At 43.7% G+C, this 15,353-nt stretch overlaps 1 protein-coding gene and 1 pseudogene across 6 annotated transcripts in view; both read right to left on the reverse strand.

The window, feature by feature from the left end:
• ST3GAL3 (ST3 beta-galactoside alpha-2,3-sialyltransferase 3) overlaps window positions 1–14,502 on the reverse strand; it is a 156,012-nt gene extending 141,510 nt beyond the window's left edge. For 3 of the 6 annotated variants that reach the window (XR_004958886.1, XR_004958885.1, XM_036255756.1), the window contains exons 1-5: window positions 14,342–14,502; window positions 13,764–13,871; window positions 11,900–11,990; window positions 11,217–11,370; window positions 4,755–4,869 (exon numbers count right to left, since the gene is read on the reverse strand). Coding sequence is in view for 3 of the 6 variants with exons in the window: in XM_036255754.1 (XP_036111647.1) it covers window positions 1,379–1,523; window positions 4,755–4,770 (161 nt within the window). In the remaining 3 variants the exon portion in view is untranslated. Of the gene's footprint in view, window positions 1–1,378; window positions 1,524–4,754; window positions 4,870–11,216; window positions 11,371–11,899; window positions 11,991–13,763; window positions 13,872–14,341 lie in introns of all 6 variants that reach the window. The other 3 variants (XM_036255754.1, XM_036255760.1, XM_036255755.1) reach the window with 2 other exon arrangements.
• LOC118626138 lies at window positions 9,478–10,395 on the reverse strand (annotated as a pseudogene).
• Window positions 14,503–15,353: the final 851 nt, after the last annotated feature.

The following is a 15,353-nucleotide window of genomic DNA, read 5'->3' on the forward strand; positions in this document are numbered from 1 at the left end:
CAGCAGCTTCCCTCTAGCACAAAGCCCAAACTCAGCGTTCCACAGGTCTTGTCTTCTGGCCTTTTCCAGGTCCCTACATGTTTACTTGTGGTATTTTCTCTGCTCAAAATGCTCTTCTCACCTTACTCATCCATCTTTGCTGGTCAGGCTTGAGAGCCACTTCCTCTAGGAAGCCTCTCCTATACCCACCCTCTAACACTGCACTTACAGGCCAAATGAACCACTCCTTGTATAACGGTAATGATCAAGGGGAGTGCGGGGAGAGCAAGTCCCTTAATTAATTTTTAATTATGGTATTTACTTTATTTTAAAATCTCAATTGAGGAAGAGTGTAAGATTTCAATGTTTTCACAGGAAAGTAGACTTTTTAAAAGGTTGATGAGCACTGGCCAGTTTGGCTCAGCGGTTAGAGTGTTGGCCCTTGGAACGAAGGGTCTCGGGTTTGATTCTGGTCAAGGGCACGTACCTGAGTTGCAGGTTCAATCCCTGGCCCCAGTCAGGGTTGTGCAGGAGGCAAGCAGTCAATGTGTTTCTCTTTCTCTCCCTCTCCTCCCCACCCCCCTTCACGCTCTCTAAAAAAAAAAAAAAAAAATCAATGAAAAAATATCCTTAGGTGAGGATTAACAAAAATAAATAAAAAATAAAATAAGAGGTTGGTGAGTACTGTATGCACAGCTATACATCCTCTGTCTTAGCATATATAACACCTAGAGCACTGACTATTTAAACATATCTTAATCAGACTATCATTTCCTCAAAAGTAGGAACTGAGGCTTATTTAATTTTGATCTTCAGTGACTAGTCCAGTTCTATCTTTTTTTCTTTTGTTTTGATTTTAGAGAGAGAGGAGAGAGAGGGAGAGAGAGAGAAACATCAATGAGAGAGAACATCGACCGGCTGCCTCCTGCACCCCCCCACTGGGGATCGGGCCCACAACCTGGGCGTGTGCCCTGACCGGGAATCGAACCGACGCTCCACCACGGAGCCACACCGGCGGGGCTACAGTTCTATCTTAATAAGTAAGATCAGATGGCTGTCAAATGAACTTCCCTGAGGAAATAAAGGACCATTTTAAATTCTAGGTCCTCAACTAGGAACCCCAGAAAAACCTCCTGTGTTCTGTTCGCTCTCCTTCACACACAAGGCCAGACCACTGCGCCCCCACCAGGCATTTCTTGTGAAGTGTCAGGACCTTCAACGGCCCGCTGCATCAAATCTGAGCTCGCAGGCCTGCCGCCAGGCCCTCCCTCTCGGCTGTCCCGCCCTCACCCCGCGCGGTCCCCGCACCCTCTCAGCAATCACACTTGCTGCTCTAGAGCGCCTTCCCCAGGCGCCCACATGCCCGCCCAGCCGTCAGGGTCCCCGCTTCGGGACCCACCTGTGTCTCAGGGGCTTCCTGGAGTCCCCTTCCTCTTCTGATCCCTGAGTCGCTGCACAGGCCCTGTCCTGGCCCCGGTTCCTCTGTGAGCCTCGGCGTGCACGACAAACGTCTCGGTCCGCCCTTCCCACGTGCCCCACACCGCCTAGTACAAAGCCGAGATGGAACCGTCTCCCAGCAGGAACGCCGCTGCTGACAGAAGTCACTGTCATCCCTGCCTCGGCCTCTCCCGGCCCAACGCCGGCTGCTTGGGTGGCATTCACGTGATCCCCGCGAGGCGCTTTCAGGGCTATTTACCCGAGTGTTTCTTTGTAATCCCACGTCATGGCCAACCCCGTGTCAGCGTGAGGGGGACCGCCCCCGTGTCAGCCGTGTCAGCGTGAGGGGGACCGCCTCCGTGTCAGCCGTGTCAGCGTGAGGGGGACCGCCCCCGTGTCAGCCATGTCAGCGTGAGGGGGACCACCCCCGCGTCAGCGTGAGGGGGACCGCCGCCGTGTCAGCGTGAGGGGGACCGCCCCCGCGTCAGCCGTGTCAGCGTGAGGAGGACCGCCTCCGTGTCAGCCGTGTCAGCGTGAGGGGGACCGCCTCCGTGTCAGCCGTGTCAGCGTGAGGGGGACCGCCTCCGTGTCAGCCGTGTCAGCGTGAGGGGGACCGCCGCCGTGTCAGCCGTGTCAGCGTGAGGGGGACCGCCCCCGCGTCAGCCGTGTCAGCGTGAGGGGGACCGCCGCCGTGTCAGCCGTGTCAGCGTGAGGGGGACCGCCGCCGTGTCAGCCGTGTCAGCGTGAGGGGGACCGCCGCCGTGTCAGCCGTGTCAGCGTGAGGGGGACCGCCCCCGCGTCAGCCGTGTCAGCATGAGGGGGACCACCTCGGTGTTAGCGTGAGGGGGACGTTCCTGCTGTGGCCGAGGGAACTTGTTTTCACAGCTCTATGACAGGGTCCGGGGATCTGCGATTTTCCTCTGGCCACTAAAAATAAATGCAACCCCCACCCCCACCCTGAACTTATTTTGCCTTTCCGGAGCTAAGAATTCTTAAATTTTCAGTTCTTTGATACTCTGTGCCAGCCCTTCTTTCTGGTGAAATTTTGCTTTCCTCAGGCTGTTAAAATACCCCCAGGTAAGAAAACCATAATATTATGATGGTAGCAATTTAAATACGTAACTTTGGGAAATTAAACAGTTCTGAAGGGTCTTTAGTTCAGTAATAATGATGAGATCCGGCCACCACGAGGGTATGAGAACACAACGCTGCAGCAGTGAGGTTGTGTGTCCTTCCTTCTCCTGACCACATGACTACCCCGGTAGGCCCGGCAGACAGCAGGACCCGGGACTGGGGTCTGTCCATGAACTGTGGGTGGCAGGACATGATCTGCAGGCCTGGCCCGGAAACCTGCATCTTCTCTAAGTTCTCGCCCGTCTCTCTTCTGGAAGCTGGATCGGAGGACCCAGGGCAGGACTCAAGGCCTTCCGAGCTGGCGGGGTTACCCGCTGGAAGGAATCTATGGCCCTGATGTATGAGGTGGAACTCCCTCCCTGACCCCTACAGACCTGCATGAGATTGTGACAGGAAAGAAAGAAACCTTCATTGTTTTAAGCCACTGAAATTCTGGGGTAGTCTGTAACAATTGAGTCCACCCTAACTGAAATGATATTATCCTGAATTCTTAAAGTTAAAAAATTATTCCTATGTATCACTTATAGCAACTCTGACTACAGCTACCTTTTGTTTCGCCATTCTATTGTTTCCTCTTTCAGGTGACCTGGGAACTGCTGGAAGAACCCCCGCTAGAAGGACCAGTCCCAGCTGCCGGGATCACTGTCAGCCCTCTTCAGGAAATGCCTTGGCTGCAGAGAGCTGTCTTGGCCCGAGCCATGCCCTTCCTGGGCAGCCTCCTCTGATGACTAGCCCAGGAGGAACTACAAAGGGACAGCCCCCCCACCCCAACTTAGAAGGACCATCCCAACCTCCTGTCCCTGTGGGGTTGGCTGACACCTTTATAGGGGCTGAGTCATAGTCCAACACTCCTCTGTACAATCATGCTTCCTTCTCCTCCCTTTCTGTTCGCTCCTCCAGGGTCGCTGATCCCCAAACCACTCCCTGGTAAGCTTTCCACACACTAATCTTTATCTCAGAGTCACTTCCCTATGATCCAACCGAGACAGGCACGGTGTCCTTGATGCAATATCATGTTGCCCAACTCTTCCTCAGTGCATGGCACAAACACCATATTTTCTAATAAAAAAGGAAAACACCCCAAATCACAGTGATATGGAAGCTTTAAAACTGAGACTCTCTAGAGAAATTCTGAATGTATTCTACTATTAACAGACTAATTCTTTGCAAGAAAATGAGACTACAACATTTTGAGAGGCCCTTTGAGATTGTCTGAAGAAAATATTATCACCTTGCTTGTAACCAAATAAAGAAATTATTAATTATATAACAAAGAGCCATGTAACAAAAATCACTGAGGCTCCATTACCCATCTGTGCTGGTATCTGGCATATTATAATTAGGGCAGTTACTTCGTGAGTGCTCACCACAACACAGCGTGAACAGCTTTACATGCGTTAGCGCGCTGAATCCTTTACTCATTCTGCGGGTGACAACTCAGGTTCACAGAGTGTAAATAAATTATCACCCAGTCCTGGAGCTGGAACTCAAAGCCAGGTAGGGTTTACTCCAAAGCCTCAACTCACTAGTATGTCTTGCATATTCTTGCATATTGCATATATGTCTTGCATATTTAAGCTCTGAAAGAGTTCAAGTATAACAATTAATTCACTAAGTAATTTGCAAGGGAGGGAGAGCAAAAGGCAGTATATGTGATTCCAAAATCTAGGTTCTCTCCTGTCGCCCACTATTGCTTCCACAGATGACAGACACAGGCCCGACCTTCTAGGCGCAAACAGTCTAATAAATAAATGAGTTAAAGAACAACCCCAAGACGATTTTGCCAGAAGGAAGATATCCAGCCCAAGCCTGTCCTGTGGCAATCAAAAGGTTCTTCTGCCCTCTTGTGGCTCACAAAGACTGCTACACATCAAAGCTCCATTAACAAGCTAAAATACCATATACAGCAGCTTGGCAGTCAGGCACAAAACAGCAGGAGGCCACTGTGATTGGCTCAAATTGGAGCAGATTTAATAACCTAAAATTTTGATTTTCCTACTCTTCTGTGCCTACAGAAAGCTCATAATAAGAATCATAGAATACTACAGCTCAGAGAAGAAAATCAGTCTTTTGCAATGATAATCAAGAATATGATAACCAGCTATATGCATTCAGAACAATAAAATTTAAAAAACATTCTAAGCACCAAACAAAACTCCTGATCCTTGCTTTTTACACATAATAATATATTTCAGAAAACTTACTCCACTCCATCAGCATATACAAAGCCTCCTCATTCTTCAGGTGCAGAGCATCCCACAGGATAGCTGAACTTAGCCTCTACTGGTGAACATGTCAGTTGCTTCCAAGCTCTTATTACTAAAAACAATTACCAACAAACAAACAAAAAATGCTGCAGTGGTACTCTTGTACACAGATCATTTTGCAAGTACGCTAAAATACCTGTCGATGAATTCCTAGAAGTGGAAATGCTGGGTCAAAGGGCACACACATGCCCTTGCATTTCTTCCTTTTTGAAACTCTTCTTCCTCTGACTTTCCCTCCAATCTCTCTGGCTGCTCAGGCTTCTTCCCATGCTTTCTTAAACATTTCAGAACCACTGTTAATTCAGGGTGGCTTTATAAGGACTGACCATATGTGGCTCACCCCTCAGTTGGTGGTTCTCGAGGATTTGGTCCTTGGCCCTCTTTCATCCTGTATCCTCTCCCCCAGTTATCAGTTTTCTTCCCTGAAGGCAACCAAAGTTATTATTTCTGGGTTTTATGCTTCATGTATGCAAATCTGTATGTAACATATATGCCTCTGTATGTATAAATATGAACACACATGTACAAGACTTTTTCCCCCTTTCTATATACATAGTAGCATTTTCACCCCAAATTGAAGCAATTTTAAGGGGATACCTCCAAGTAGCAACCATCACAGGAAAAAATTGTAGGCCAAAACATTTTCAACCAATAGTTATTTGCCTCACAGCTGGAAAGAAACCACCGAGAGAAGATCAAATTAAAAGTACTGTCTTAGCCCTGGCTGGTTTGGCTCAGTGGTTAGAGTGTCAGCCCACAGACCAAAGGGTCATGAGTTCGATTTCGGTCAAGGACATGGGTCTGGATTGCAGGTTCAATCCTTGGCCCTGGTCAGGGCTGTGTGGGAGGCAACCAGTCGATGTGTCTCTTTCACATTGATGTTTCTCTCTCTCTCTCTCTCTCTCTCTCTCTCGTCCCTCCCTCCCTTCCTTTCACTCTAAGAATCAAAGGAAACAATATCATAGGTTTTCAATTTCTTGCTCTCTTCTCCTCCTGGCATCCCCATAATGAGAATGTTGGTACACTTAAAGCTGTCCCGGAGGCTCCTTACACTATCCTCATTTACTTGGACTCATTTCTCTTTTTGCTCTTGTAATTGGGCGTTTTTTGCTTCCTTATATTCCAAACTATTGATTTGATTTTTGGCTTCATCTGCTCTACTGTTGATTCCCTGTAAATTATTCTTCATTTCAGTTAGTATATACTTCAATTGTGACTGGTTCTTTTTTATTGTTTTCATATTCTTTTTATGCTGTTGAAGTTCTAAGTTCGTTGAGTATCCTTACAACCTGTGTTTTGAACTCTGCTACTAGTAGATTGCTTGTCCCTATTTTGTTTAGTTCTTTTTCTAGATTTTTGTTCTGTTCTTTCATTTGGGACATGTTTCTTTGTCTCCTCATTTTGGCAGCCTCCCTGTTTGTTTCCATGTATTATGTAGAGCTGCTGTCTCCCAGGCTTGGTAGAGTGGCCTTATGTAGCAGGTGTCCTGTAAGGTCCAGTGGCATAGCTTCCCCATTCACCTGAGCTGGGCACTCCAGGTGCATCCCCCGTGTGGGCTGTGTTCACCCTCCAGATGCAGTTGAACCTTGATTGCTGTTGGCACTCAATGGGAGGGATTTACCCCCTGTCTGATTGGCTGTAAGGACTAGCTGTAACCACTGTGGAGGATCAGCTGCGCAGGACCCCTCCCCAAGAAGCAGGACTTACTTTAGCAGGGCTCTGGCACCCATTGAGTCTAGCCCTAGAGTATGACACTTGGGGAGGTAGCTGAGTGGTGCTTCGATATGGCCTAAAACTGTCCAATTGGTGCAGTGGTGCTGGGGCTGCCTGGGAGGTACAAGCCAAGGTTAGCAGATGCCTGTGTTCTGCCAGGGCCATTCGGCATGAGCTACAAAGTGATCTGCAGATGGGTGTTACTTGTTCTGGGCTCAGAGGTGCCCAGGAGAGACCAAGCAAGCCACACATGGGGGTGGGACCAGCCTGCTCTGCGTCTCCACCTCTCCTACCAGTCTCCATGTGGCTTCACCTTTATATCCTTAATTGTAGGACTCCTGTTCAGCCAGATTTCAGGTGGTTCTGAATGATGGCTGTTCTGCAGTTTAGTTGTAATTCTGATGTGTTCGTGGGACAGTGCAAGTGCCAAAATCACCTATGGTGCCACCTTAACTGAAAACCAAGTCCTGCTTTCTTTTATTTATTTTTTAAAATTATTTTACTATAAAAATTTATATAAAATAAGCCATAAACACAATTGTTAAAAATAAAACAAACAGAACTAAGACAGTACATAAAATGTTTCCATGAAAAATAACAAAAACAGCCCTGGCTGGTTTGGCTCAGAGGTTAGAGCATCCGCCTGCAGACCAGAGAGGCCCAGGTTCGGTTCCTGCTAAGGGCACATACATCGGTTGCAGTTTGTCCCTGGCCCCAGTTGGTATCGTGTGGGTGGCAGCCACTCGATGTGTCTCTCTCACATGGATATTTCTCTCTCTCTCTCTCTTCCTCCCTCTCTCCCTCCACTCTATCTGAAGATAAATGCAAAAATGTCCTCCAGTGAGGCTAAAAAATTAAAATAAAAAATAAAAATAACAAAAACCTTATGCTTGAAATTATTCTTTTAGATATACGATGCTTTTTTCCTAGACTTAAAACAGTGATTTCCATTACACTTAATTAGGCTATGAAATATTAAGTATTATTTTATAAAAGACAAACAGATTCTCAAACTCAAGGATTAACAAATACTTGCAAAGGTATCACCAAAATCTTTGAATTTAATAAAATCTTAAGGCCAGAATACAAAATCTACCTGAAATAATCTAACCAAACACCACCAAGTTACTTAAATGAAACTCAGCTTCTGAGATGATATAAAGAGAAAAACTTTAATCTTACTTATATGCGAGATTGGATATACAACTTGTCAACATATTTTTAAAAACAAACCAAACCAGTCCTGGCTGGTTTGGCTCAGCGATTAGAGCATCAGCCCAAGGACCAAAGAGTCATGTGTTTGATTCCTGGTCAAGGACACATACCTAGGTTCAAGTTCAATCCCCAGCTCCCCTCCCCCCACCCCCCGCGGAGTCATGTAGGAGGCAACCAATCCATGTGGCTCTCTCACACGGATGTTTCTCTCTCTCTCTCTTTCCCTCCCTCCCTTCCACTCTATCTAAAAAAATCAATGAAAAAAATATCCTCAGGTGAGGATTAACAACAACAACAACAAAACAGCCATGGTTCCTGAAAACCCTTCCTACATTATATTGGAATTTAAAGGGACTTTTAATAACTTCAAGGTTACATAGAAAAATAAGTTTTTTATTGTTAAAATTACAAATAATTTTTCTTCGGAACCAACAGAAGTTTTCAGTATTAAGTCTAAAGCTTTTAGAGAACAGTTCTCCAACATTAACGCTTTTTTTGTTTCCTCAGTTAAAAAGGAAAGAATTCAGTCTGCAGGCAACACTTAACTATAAAGAATCCACCCCCACTCCCACCCCCACCCCCAAAAGTACCCCTCACAACTCAGACATTAGCTTTCAAAATGAGCTCTTCACACAGCTGTTTTTGAGGAAGAAGTTACTATCTTACTTATTTAAAATCACATTTTATAGTGATTCCATGACAAACTATTATTATTGTTATTTGGATATCTCTGTCTAAACATGTTCTGATGTCACACAAAAGAATAACTGCTAATATCTGAAGCTAAGTCTCAACGTATACAAGGATTTGATTTACATGACCAATGTCAAAGATCACAGTTGATTCAAGTAAGAAGTTCTATACTGATTAACACCATTATTCCACTTTTTCTAAAACCGTGTTCAAGTTTCGTATATAATATTTCAAAGTAAAAAGTTCTAAGGCCTGCCCAGGCGGTGTGGCTCAGTGGATTGAGCGTGGTCCCACAGACTGAGAGCTCCCGGTTGATTCCTGGTCAGGGCACATGCCTGGGTTGTGGGCCTGATCCCCAATGGGTGGTGTGCAGGAGGCAGCTGATCGATGTTGCTATCTCTCTCTCTCCCTTCTTTAAAAAATCAATGAAAGCATATTTTTTTTAAAAAAATGAAGTTCTGCCCTGGCCGGTTTGGCTCAGCGGTTAGAGCGTCGGCCTGCGGTCCGGAGAGACCCGGGTTCAGTTCCCGCTAAGGGCACGTACTTCGGTTGCAGTTTGTCCCCGGCCCTGGTTGGTCGTGTGGGTGGCAGCCACTCGATGTGTCCCTTTCACGTCGATGTTTCTCTCTCTCTCTCTCTTTCCCTCTCACTCTATCTGTACAAAAATTGGAAAAATGTCTTCGAGTGAGGATAAAAAAAAAAAAAATTAAGTTCTAAGGCCTAATAGTCAGGACTGATGGATTTGACAAACAATCATCCATATTTTAAAAAGTCACAAGTGTGTGCTTTCTTCCCCCTTTCTGGACAAAAAGTAGTTTGGAAACATTTGAGGGTATGTATAATGCAGAGAATGACTCCCTCACATAAATCAGTCCCCGGAAGTACAGGATGAGGATGAGTTTTTAGAACTATACCCCGTAAGAAATTTTGTTAAAAATTGTTATACATATCTATTTTTTTTGTTTGTTTGAGCCTCCCTACAAAGACCCCCTCCCCCCAATTTCTACAAATAGCTGTACAAGAAGGGAAAAGCTTTATATCATACAGACACTTCCCGTTTCTTTTTCTTGACCTTCAGTACGGGAGGCAGAGAAACCTTCAAGGCAGTCTCGCAGGCAGTGCAGACAGGGCTGACATTGCAGAATACTGACAAGCACCCAAAACAGGGACAACGCCAGTGTCACTGAGGTTCCGGTGACAGAAGCATGCAGCCTGGTAGTACACATGAGTTTGGGGCAGGAGGATTAGCTGAGATCTCTGATCCTGATCAGGAAGAAAAACCCACAGGAAATCCTGAAGCAGGGAGGGCACCTGAGGCATCTTTAAGTACAGGCCCCTGTGATGTCACAACCTGTTGGAGGAGTCCTGAATCGAAGTCTAAAACACAGGCATCGATCAAAATGTTGTTTCTGTGCTACGGAGATGACATCCATGAGCTTCACATACCGCAGCGCACTGTCTCCTGCAGCCTTCATCGCCAGTGTCCTCGACTTCATTTCCTGATTACCTTTAACCCTTGTTCGTTCTGTGAATGCAGCAGCACTTTGGTAAGGGCTCTGGCCCAGAGTTAATGTATGTTAACCCTTTAGGTAACTTTTAGTCTTTGGATCTTTGATCTCTTCCACAATAATTTCATTTTCTGCTGTCAACAACTTGTACTTCCCATCTTTACTCCCTGAGGGACTGAATTCAGGAGGGTCGCCAGGGTCCCCAAAGAAGTCACCAAGTCTGCCATTCTTTCCAGGATACAAGAATGAGCTTTCCTGAATGTGACTTGCAATTACATCCAGTTTATTGGAACGATTCATGAATAAGTGAGAATTTTTCAGCACCATTACTGCATCTATGCATTTTGATAAAGTAAACTGGGATTTCTTTAATTCTTACTTTCCCCCCAAATTGGGTTGGTAATAACTATGATAACTAGAAGATTCAATTCATCTTCATCTGAGACCATGGTGGCCACTTGTAATCTGTGTCTTCATATTTAAAGTGGCTTTCTTGTAGACTATGAATAGGTGGGTCTTATTTTCTTGTTTTTGTTTTTTAATCTATTCTGACAATCTCTGCCTTTTGATTGGTACATTGAGACCACTGATGTTCAAAGTGACTGCTGATATAGTTGGAGTAATATTTACTGCATATTCATTACTGTTTTCCACTTGTTGCCCTTATTCTTTGTTCCTGTCTTCCACTTTTTCCTTTAGTGTTTTTGTTGTTGTTAATCCTCACCTGAGACTATTTTTTTCATTTATTTATTTTTTTAGATAGAGAGGAAGGGAGGGAGGGAGAGAGAAGCATCGATGTGAGAGACGCACATTGACTGGTAGCCTCCTGCACACACCCCGACCAGGGCCGGAGATCAAACCTGCAACCCAGGTTTGAGCCCTTGACTGGGAATTGAATCTATGAGCCTTCAGTCTGAGGGCGTCTGAGCGCCTCTAACCGCTGAGCAAAACTGGCCAGGGCCCCATTTTTTTTGGTACGTGCCCCTAGCAGGAACCGAACCCGGGACTCTCTGGTCCGCAGGCCGATGCTCCAACCACTGAGCCAAACCGGCCAGGGCCAGGGCCCTTTTAATTGAGTATTTTATGATTCCATTTTCTTAGCATATTGGTCATTCTTCTGTTTTTACTTTCTTTGGTGGTTGCCCTAGAGTTTACCATATGTATTACAACTAATTCAAGTCCACTTTTAAACACTATACCACTACATAGGTAATGTAGTGTAATTACCACTACATAGGTAATTACAATAATGGAATAACCTAATTCTTACTTCTTGTTCCTCGTATCACTGCTGTCATTCACTTCACGCATGTACTTCACTTTTCTACTCTGCCACTCATTCCTGTACAGTTTCTATATGAGGCTCTGTATTCGCTTGTCTCTCCAATCTTGGGGGCAGCTGTTTGCCCTGTGTCCTCTCCTCTCTATGGATCCAAGAAGAGTTATTGATTTTGTCAGTTGGTTCAGCTTTTTACTTGTTTTTAGGACAGGGTAGCAACTTCTAAGCTCCTTAATACATGGAACTGAAAGCTACAGAACTTTGAAAAAGATGCTGATAACTAGACCAATCTTATTCCTGAAGTCTTTCAGATTAAGCATTTGACTCAAATCCTGGCAATCTGATTAAACCTTGGCCACATGTAGCTCTCAGCTGCTCAAAACAAAGCAGTCTGCATCCTTCAACATGCCTTGGGATTAATGAAGGAATAAAATGATAGTTGTTTTATTTTTCGTGTTATAGGCTGAGAGCAAAAAGGTGCATGTTCATCTTATATCCAGTTTACACAGAATAGTATGTGAACCATAATAGGAATGTACTGCTTACTGAATGAATAATTTAATAATAAAAAGCTCTAGATTCCTCTCTGCCCCCACCATGAAGGAATTCTGACAGGTAATCTTGATAAGTCATATATAGTATAAAAATTAAGAAAAAATACTAAAAATATTTACTTTTCAAACTTGGAAATGCCCTCTAAGCTCCTCATCAGATGAAAGACAGACAAACTTGATTACTAAGCCTCTTTGAAGCCTGTTTCTACACCTGTAAAAGAAGATAATAATAATCAATAGAAACTATGAGGATCAAATGAGATTATAAATATAAAGTTCCCATTATAGTACTGACATATAGTATACACTCAATAAAACGTTATTTTAATGTCATTATTATTGGTGTCATCATCAATATATCATTATTATTATTTTTTTATTCTCACCCGAGGACATTTTTGCTTTTCTCTTCTGACAGAGCGGGAAGGAGAGAGGGAGGAAGAGAGAGAGAAACATCGATGTGAGAGAGACACATTGACTGGCTGCCATCCACACAACCCCAACCAGGGCCGGGGACAAACTGCAACTGAGATACGTGCACTTAGCAGGAACCGAACCCAGGTCTCTCTGGTCCGCGGGCCAACGCTCCAACAGCTGAGCCAAACTGGCTAGGGCTCATCAATATATTATTAAACCAAAGCCTGGGAAGCCTCTTCAGCTGGACTTTGTTTACTGAGTAAAGGACCTTCTCTGACATGGTAAGCCATCAGTGTTGGTCGTTTTCTGTTCTCTGATATTACAGCACAGAAAATAACATGCTACAGCAAGAAGGCCAAACAAACTATTCAAAGTCAAATATCTAAAAGACCTGAGGGTCAAAATAACAGAAAAGCTATGAATAGTGGTTAGTCAGTAACAATGAACTCAAAGGACTGCAGATAACTATTAACTCCCGAAGTCACAGCACTAGTGAACTCACCATGTCACCTCCCACCTAATAAACCCCTTTGTCATCTGGATAACTTTATCTCTTCCTCTTCCCCTTATTTTCCTTTCTTTTTTCCTCCACCTGCTCCTGACACTCTACTATTCTTCTCTGAGTCCCTTTCCTCTCTCTTTTTTACCAATCAGAATATAGAATTAAATCCTATCCTTAGTACTTATTACATTTTTCAATAAAATGAACACAGGTTTTAAAGACAGAAAATCAGGATTTCTAATAATAAAAAACACCAGTTCTAATAATTAGCTGTGTAATTTAGGTAACCTAATTAAACTAAATACTTCAGTTTTCTCAAATGGAAAATAGAGATAATAATAGCATCTTCACATGGTTATAGTAAGAAGTAAAATTAAATAAAATTAGATGTATAAATTGTCTAGCCTAAGACCTGACACACAATAGGCCTTCCATAAAGTTAATATCTTTCTTGACTTCTCTAGGAAAATGTTACCTAATCTCTGATTATGTCTTCTACAAGTCAGTAGCTCTTATCAGAAAAGGAGACCCCCATCCCTTGCACATATTTCCATCTATTTTATAGATACAGATCAATTTATCCATTATGGTACAGACAATGCCTCCATCTACAGAATTCTACACCACACTGATGTAAACACTCCTTATTTTGGGTAGTCTCCTTGACTTTAAAAATAAGTTGAAACCCAAATTTAAATAAACTCTAGAAACACAAAGTAATTAGTGATAATTATAAGCTAAGCAGTTAAGAGGTACTTAAACATTCCATATAAAGCAATAAATTAAAGCTATAACACAATATTTTTAAATTGCCTTGAAACTGCTTCAGTAGTTTGGGCCGTGTGAGAAGTTAATGAACTACTTCATAGGAGGAATTGTTCCCATGTTAAAGTCTCAATACGAGGTCAACTGCCTCTTCCAACTCATTCTACCATTTTTAACCTCATATTGAGGTTAAACCTCATTCTACTCTCAAGTGAAATTCTACCCTGGTATCGGGTAGATGTTTATGAAAGCAAAACTGCTTTGGAGAAGAGACATTCACTAGGAATCAGAACAGACTACCTGGTATTTCCTGCGACCAGCCTTCAGACCAAAGAACCAAAGGAAAACTACTTGTGCTCAGAGAGTTCAAATCTGGTGTCACTCAGTCCAAGCCCTTCAACTGCAAGGCTAAAAAGATTAAGTAGACAGAATTTCTTAAGGAAATAAAACAAGGACAATATTAAATTGAAAATTCAAGGAAAAGATAAAGATGAAGTTTTAAGGGCAAAAGAAAACCAACGTCACTACCGAGCCCTAAGGCGGTAAATGGCGCATGGGAGCAGTACCGCACCATAGTACTGAAAAAGAACATCCTTCAAGGGCTAGAAGTACGGATACAGTTTGAGTTTTATTGAAGAACAGCACATTTTCACTGGATTCCTAAAAGGATATGCCATGGCATGCAGTTTTTGTTTTTAAAATTCTTAACCTATAGCAACGAAAGTGGCAGTCACTTTCTAAGCCTAAAGCTCAGAAATGGTCAGTTTACTCTCACTGCCCATCTCCAAAGAATATGAGAGCATTGCAGCCACACGAAAACCCAATAACTGATCTGCAACAGGCTTTTTCTGGGGGTAGGCTACAGTGACCATACTTACTGGAATCCTCCCACTGGAGTAAATGTAGCTTCCATGCAGAGTAATACAAAAATCCCAGTACCAGAAAAAGGCAGAGGGCTAGCAGCAGATTGCGCACAAATACCAAGAGTCCCATCTTCACATGATTTACGATTTCCTACATGACCTAAAAGAAAACACACACAAAACCACAAAATAAAACCAATTTAGGTCTTAAAAGATAAAGCAATAATCTTATTGATACACTCTACCTTAAAATAAGTATTATAGGAGAATTTTCAAATGAAGAACCACTTGGAATTACCAATGAGTTCATGACACAGCACCTTCCCATCTGCTCATCCCATGTCAAGAAACAGCTTCACCAGTCACTCAGCATCCAAGCCAGAACTCAGCAGTCATCTGTGTCCTGCCTTTCGCTCATTCCTGACATTCAATCAATGACTAAATTCTGGTCATTCCAACCTCCCAAATAAGTATCATATCATGTCCCCTCCCCACCATCATTACCCTCCGTCCATGCCACCACTACATTCCCAAAGACAAGTTTCCCTGCCTCCAAATTTGCATTCTCCCACATCCATTTTCCACACAGCACAGGGGTAGTTTCTTTTTTTTAATTTTTAATTTATTAATTTGTTTTTGTTACAGATGTTTCTCATTTTCCCCCCATTGACACTCTCCTCTTCTTCCCCCCCAGGAGTAGTTTCTTAATGGCACACAAGCCAACATTACTTCCCTGTCTAAACCCCTCAGTATTAGTATTCTACTGCTGCTGTTAACAAAGCATCACAAACTTAGCAGCTGAAAATAACACAAATTTATTTTCTCAGAGTTTTGTAGGCCAAAAGTCTGGGTAGAGTTTGGATCAGCTGGGTCCTCTACATGGAGTCTCACAAGGCCAAAGCCAAGTGGTCATCAGGGCTTTCTGGAGACACTGCAGATGAATCTGCTTCCAGGTCCAATGAGGCTGCTGGCCGAATTCAGATCCTTGCAGCTGTAGTGCTGAGGTCACCGTTTCCTTGCGGCTGTA

The sequence above is a fragment of the Molossus molossus genome, unplaced genomic scaffold (assembly GCF_014108415.1).
Source record: "Molossus molossus isolate mMolMol1 unplaced genomic scaffold, mMolMol1.p scaffold_m16_p_12, whole genome shotgun sequence".
NCBI lineage: Eukaryota > Metazoa > Chordata > Mammalia > Chiroptera > Molossidae > Molossus > Molossus molossus.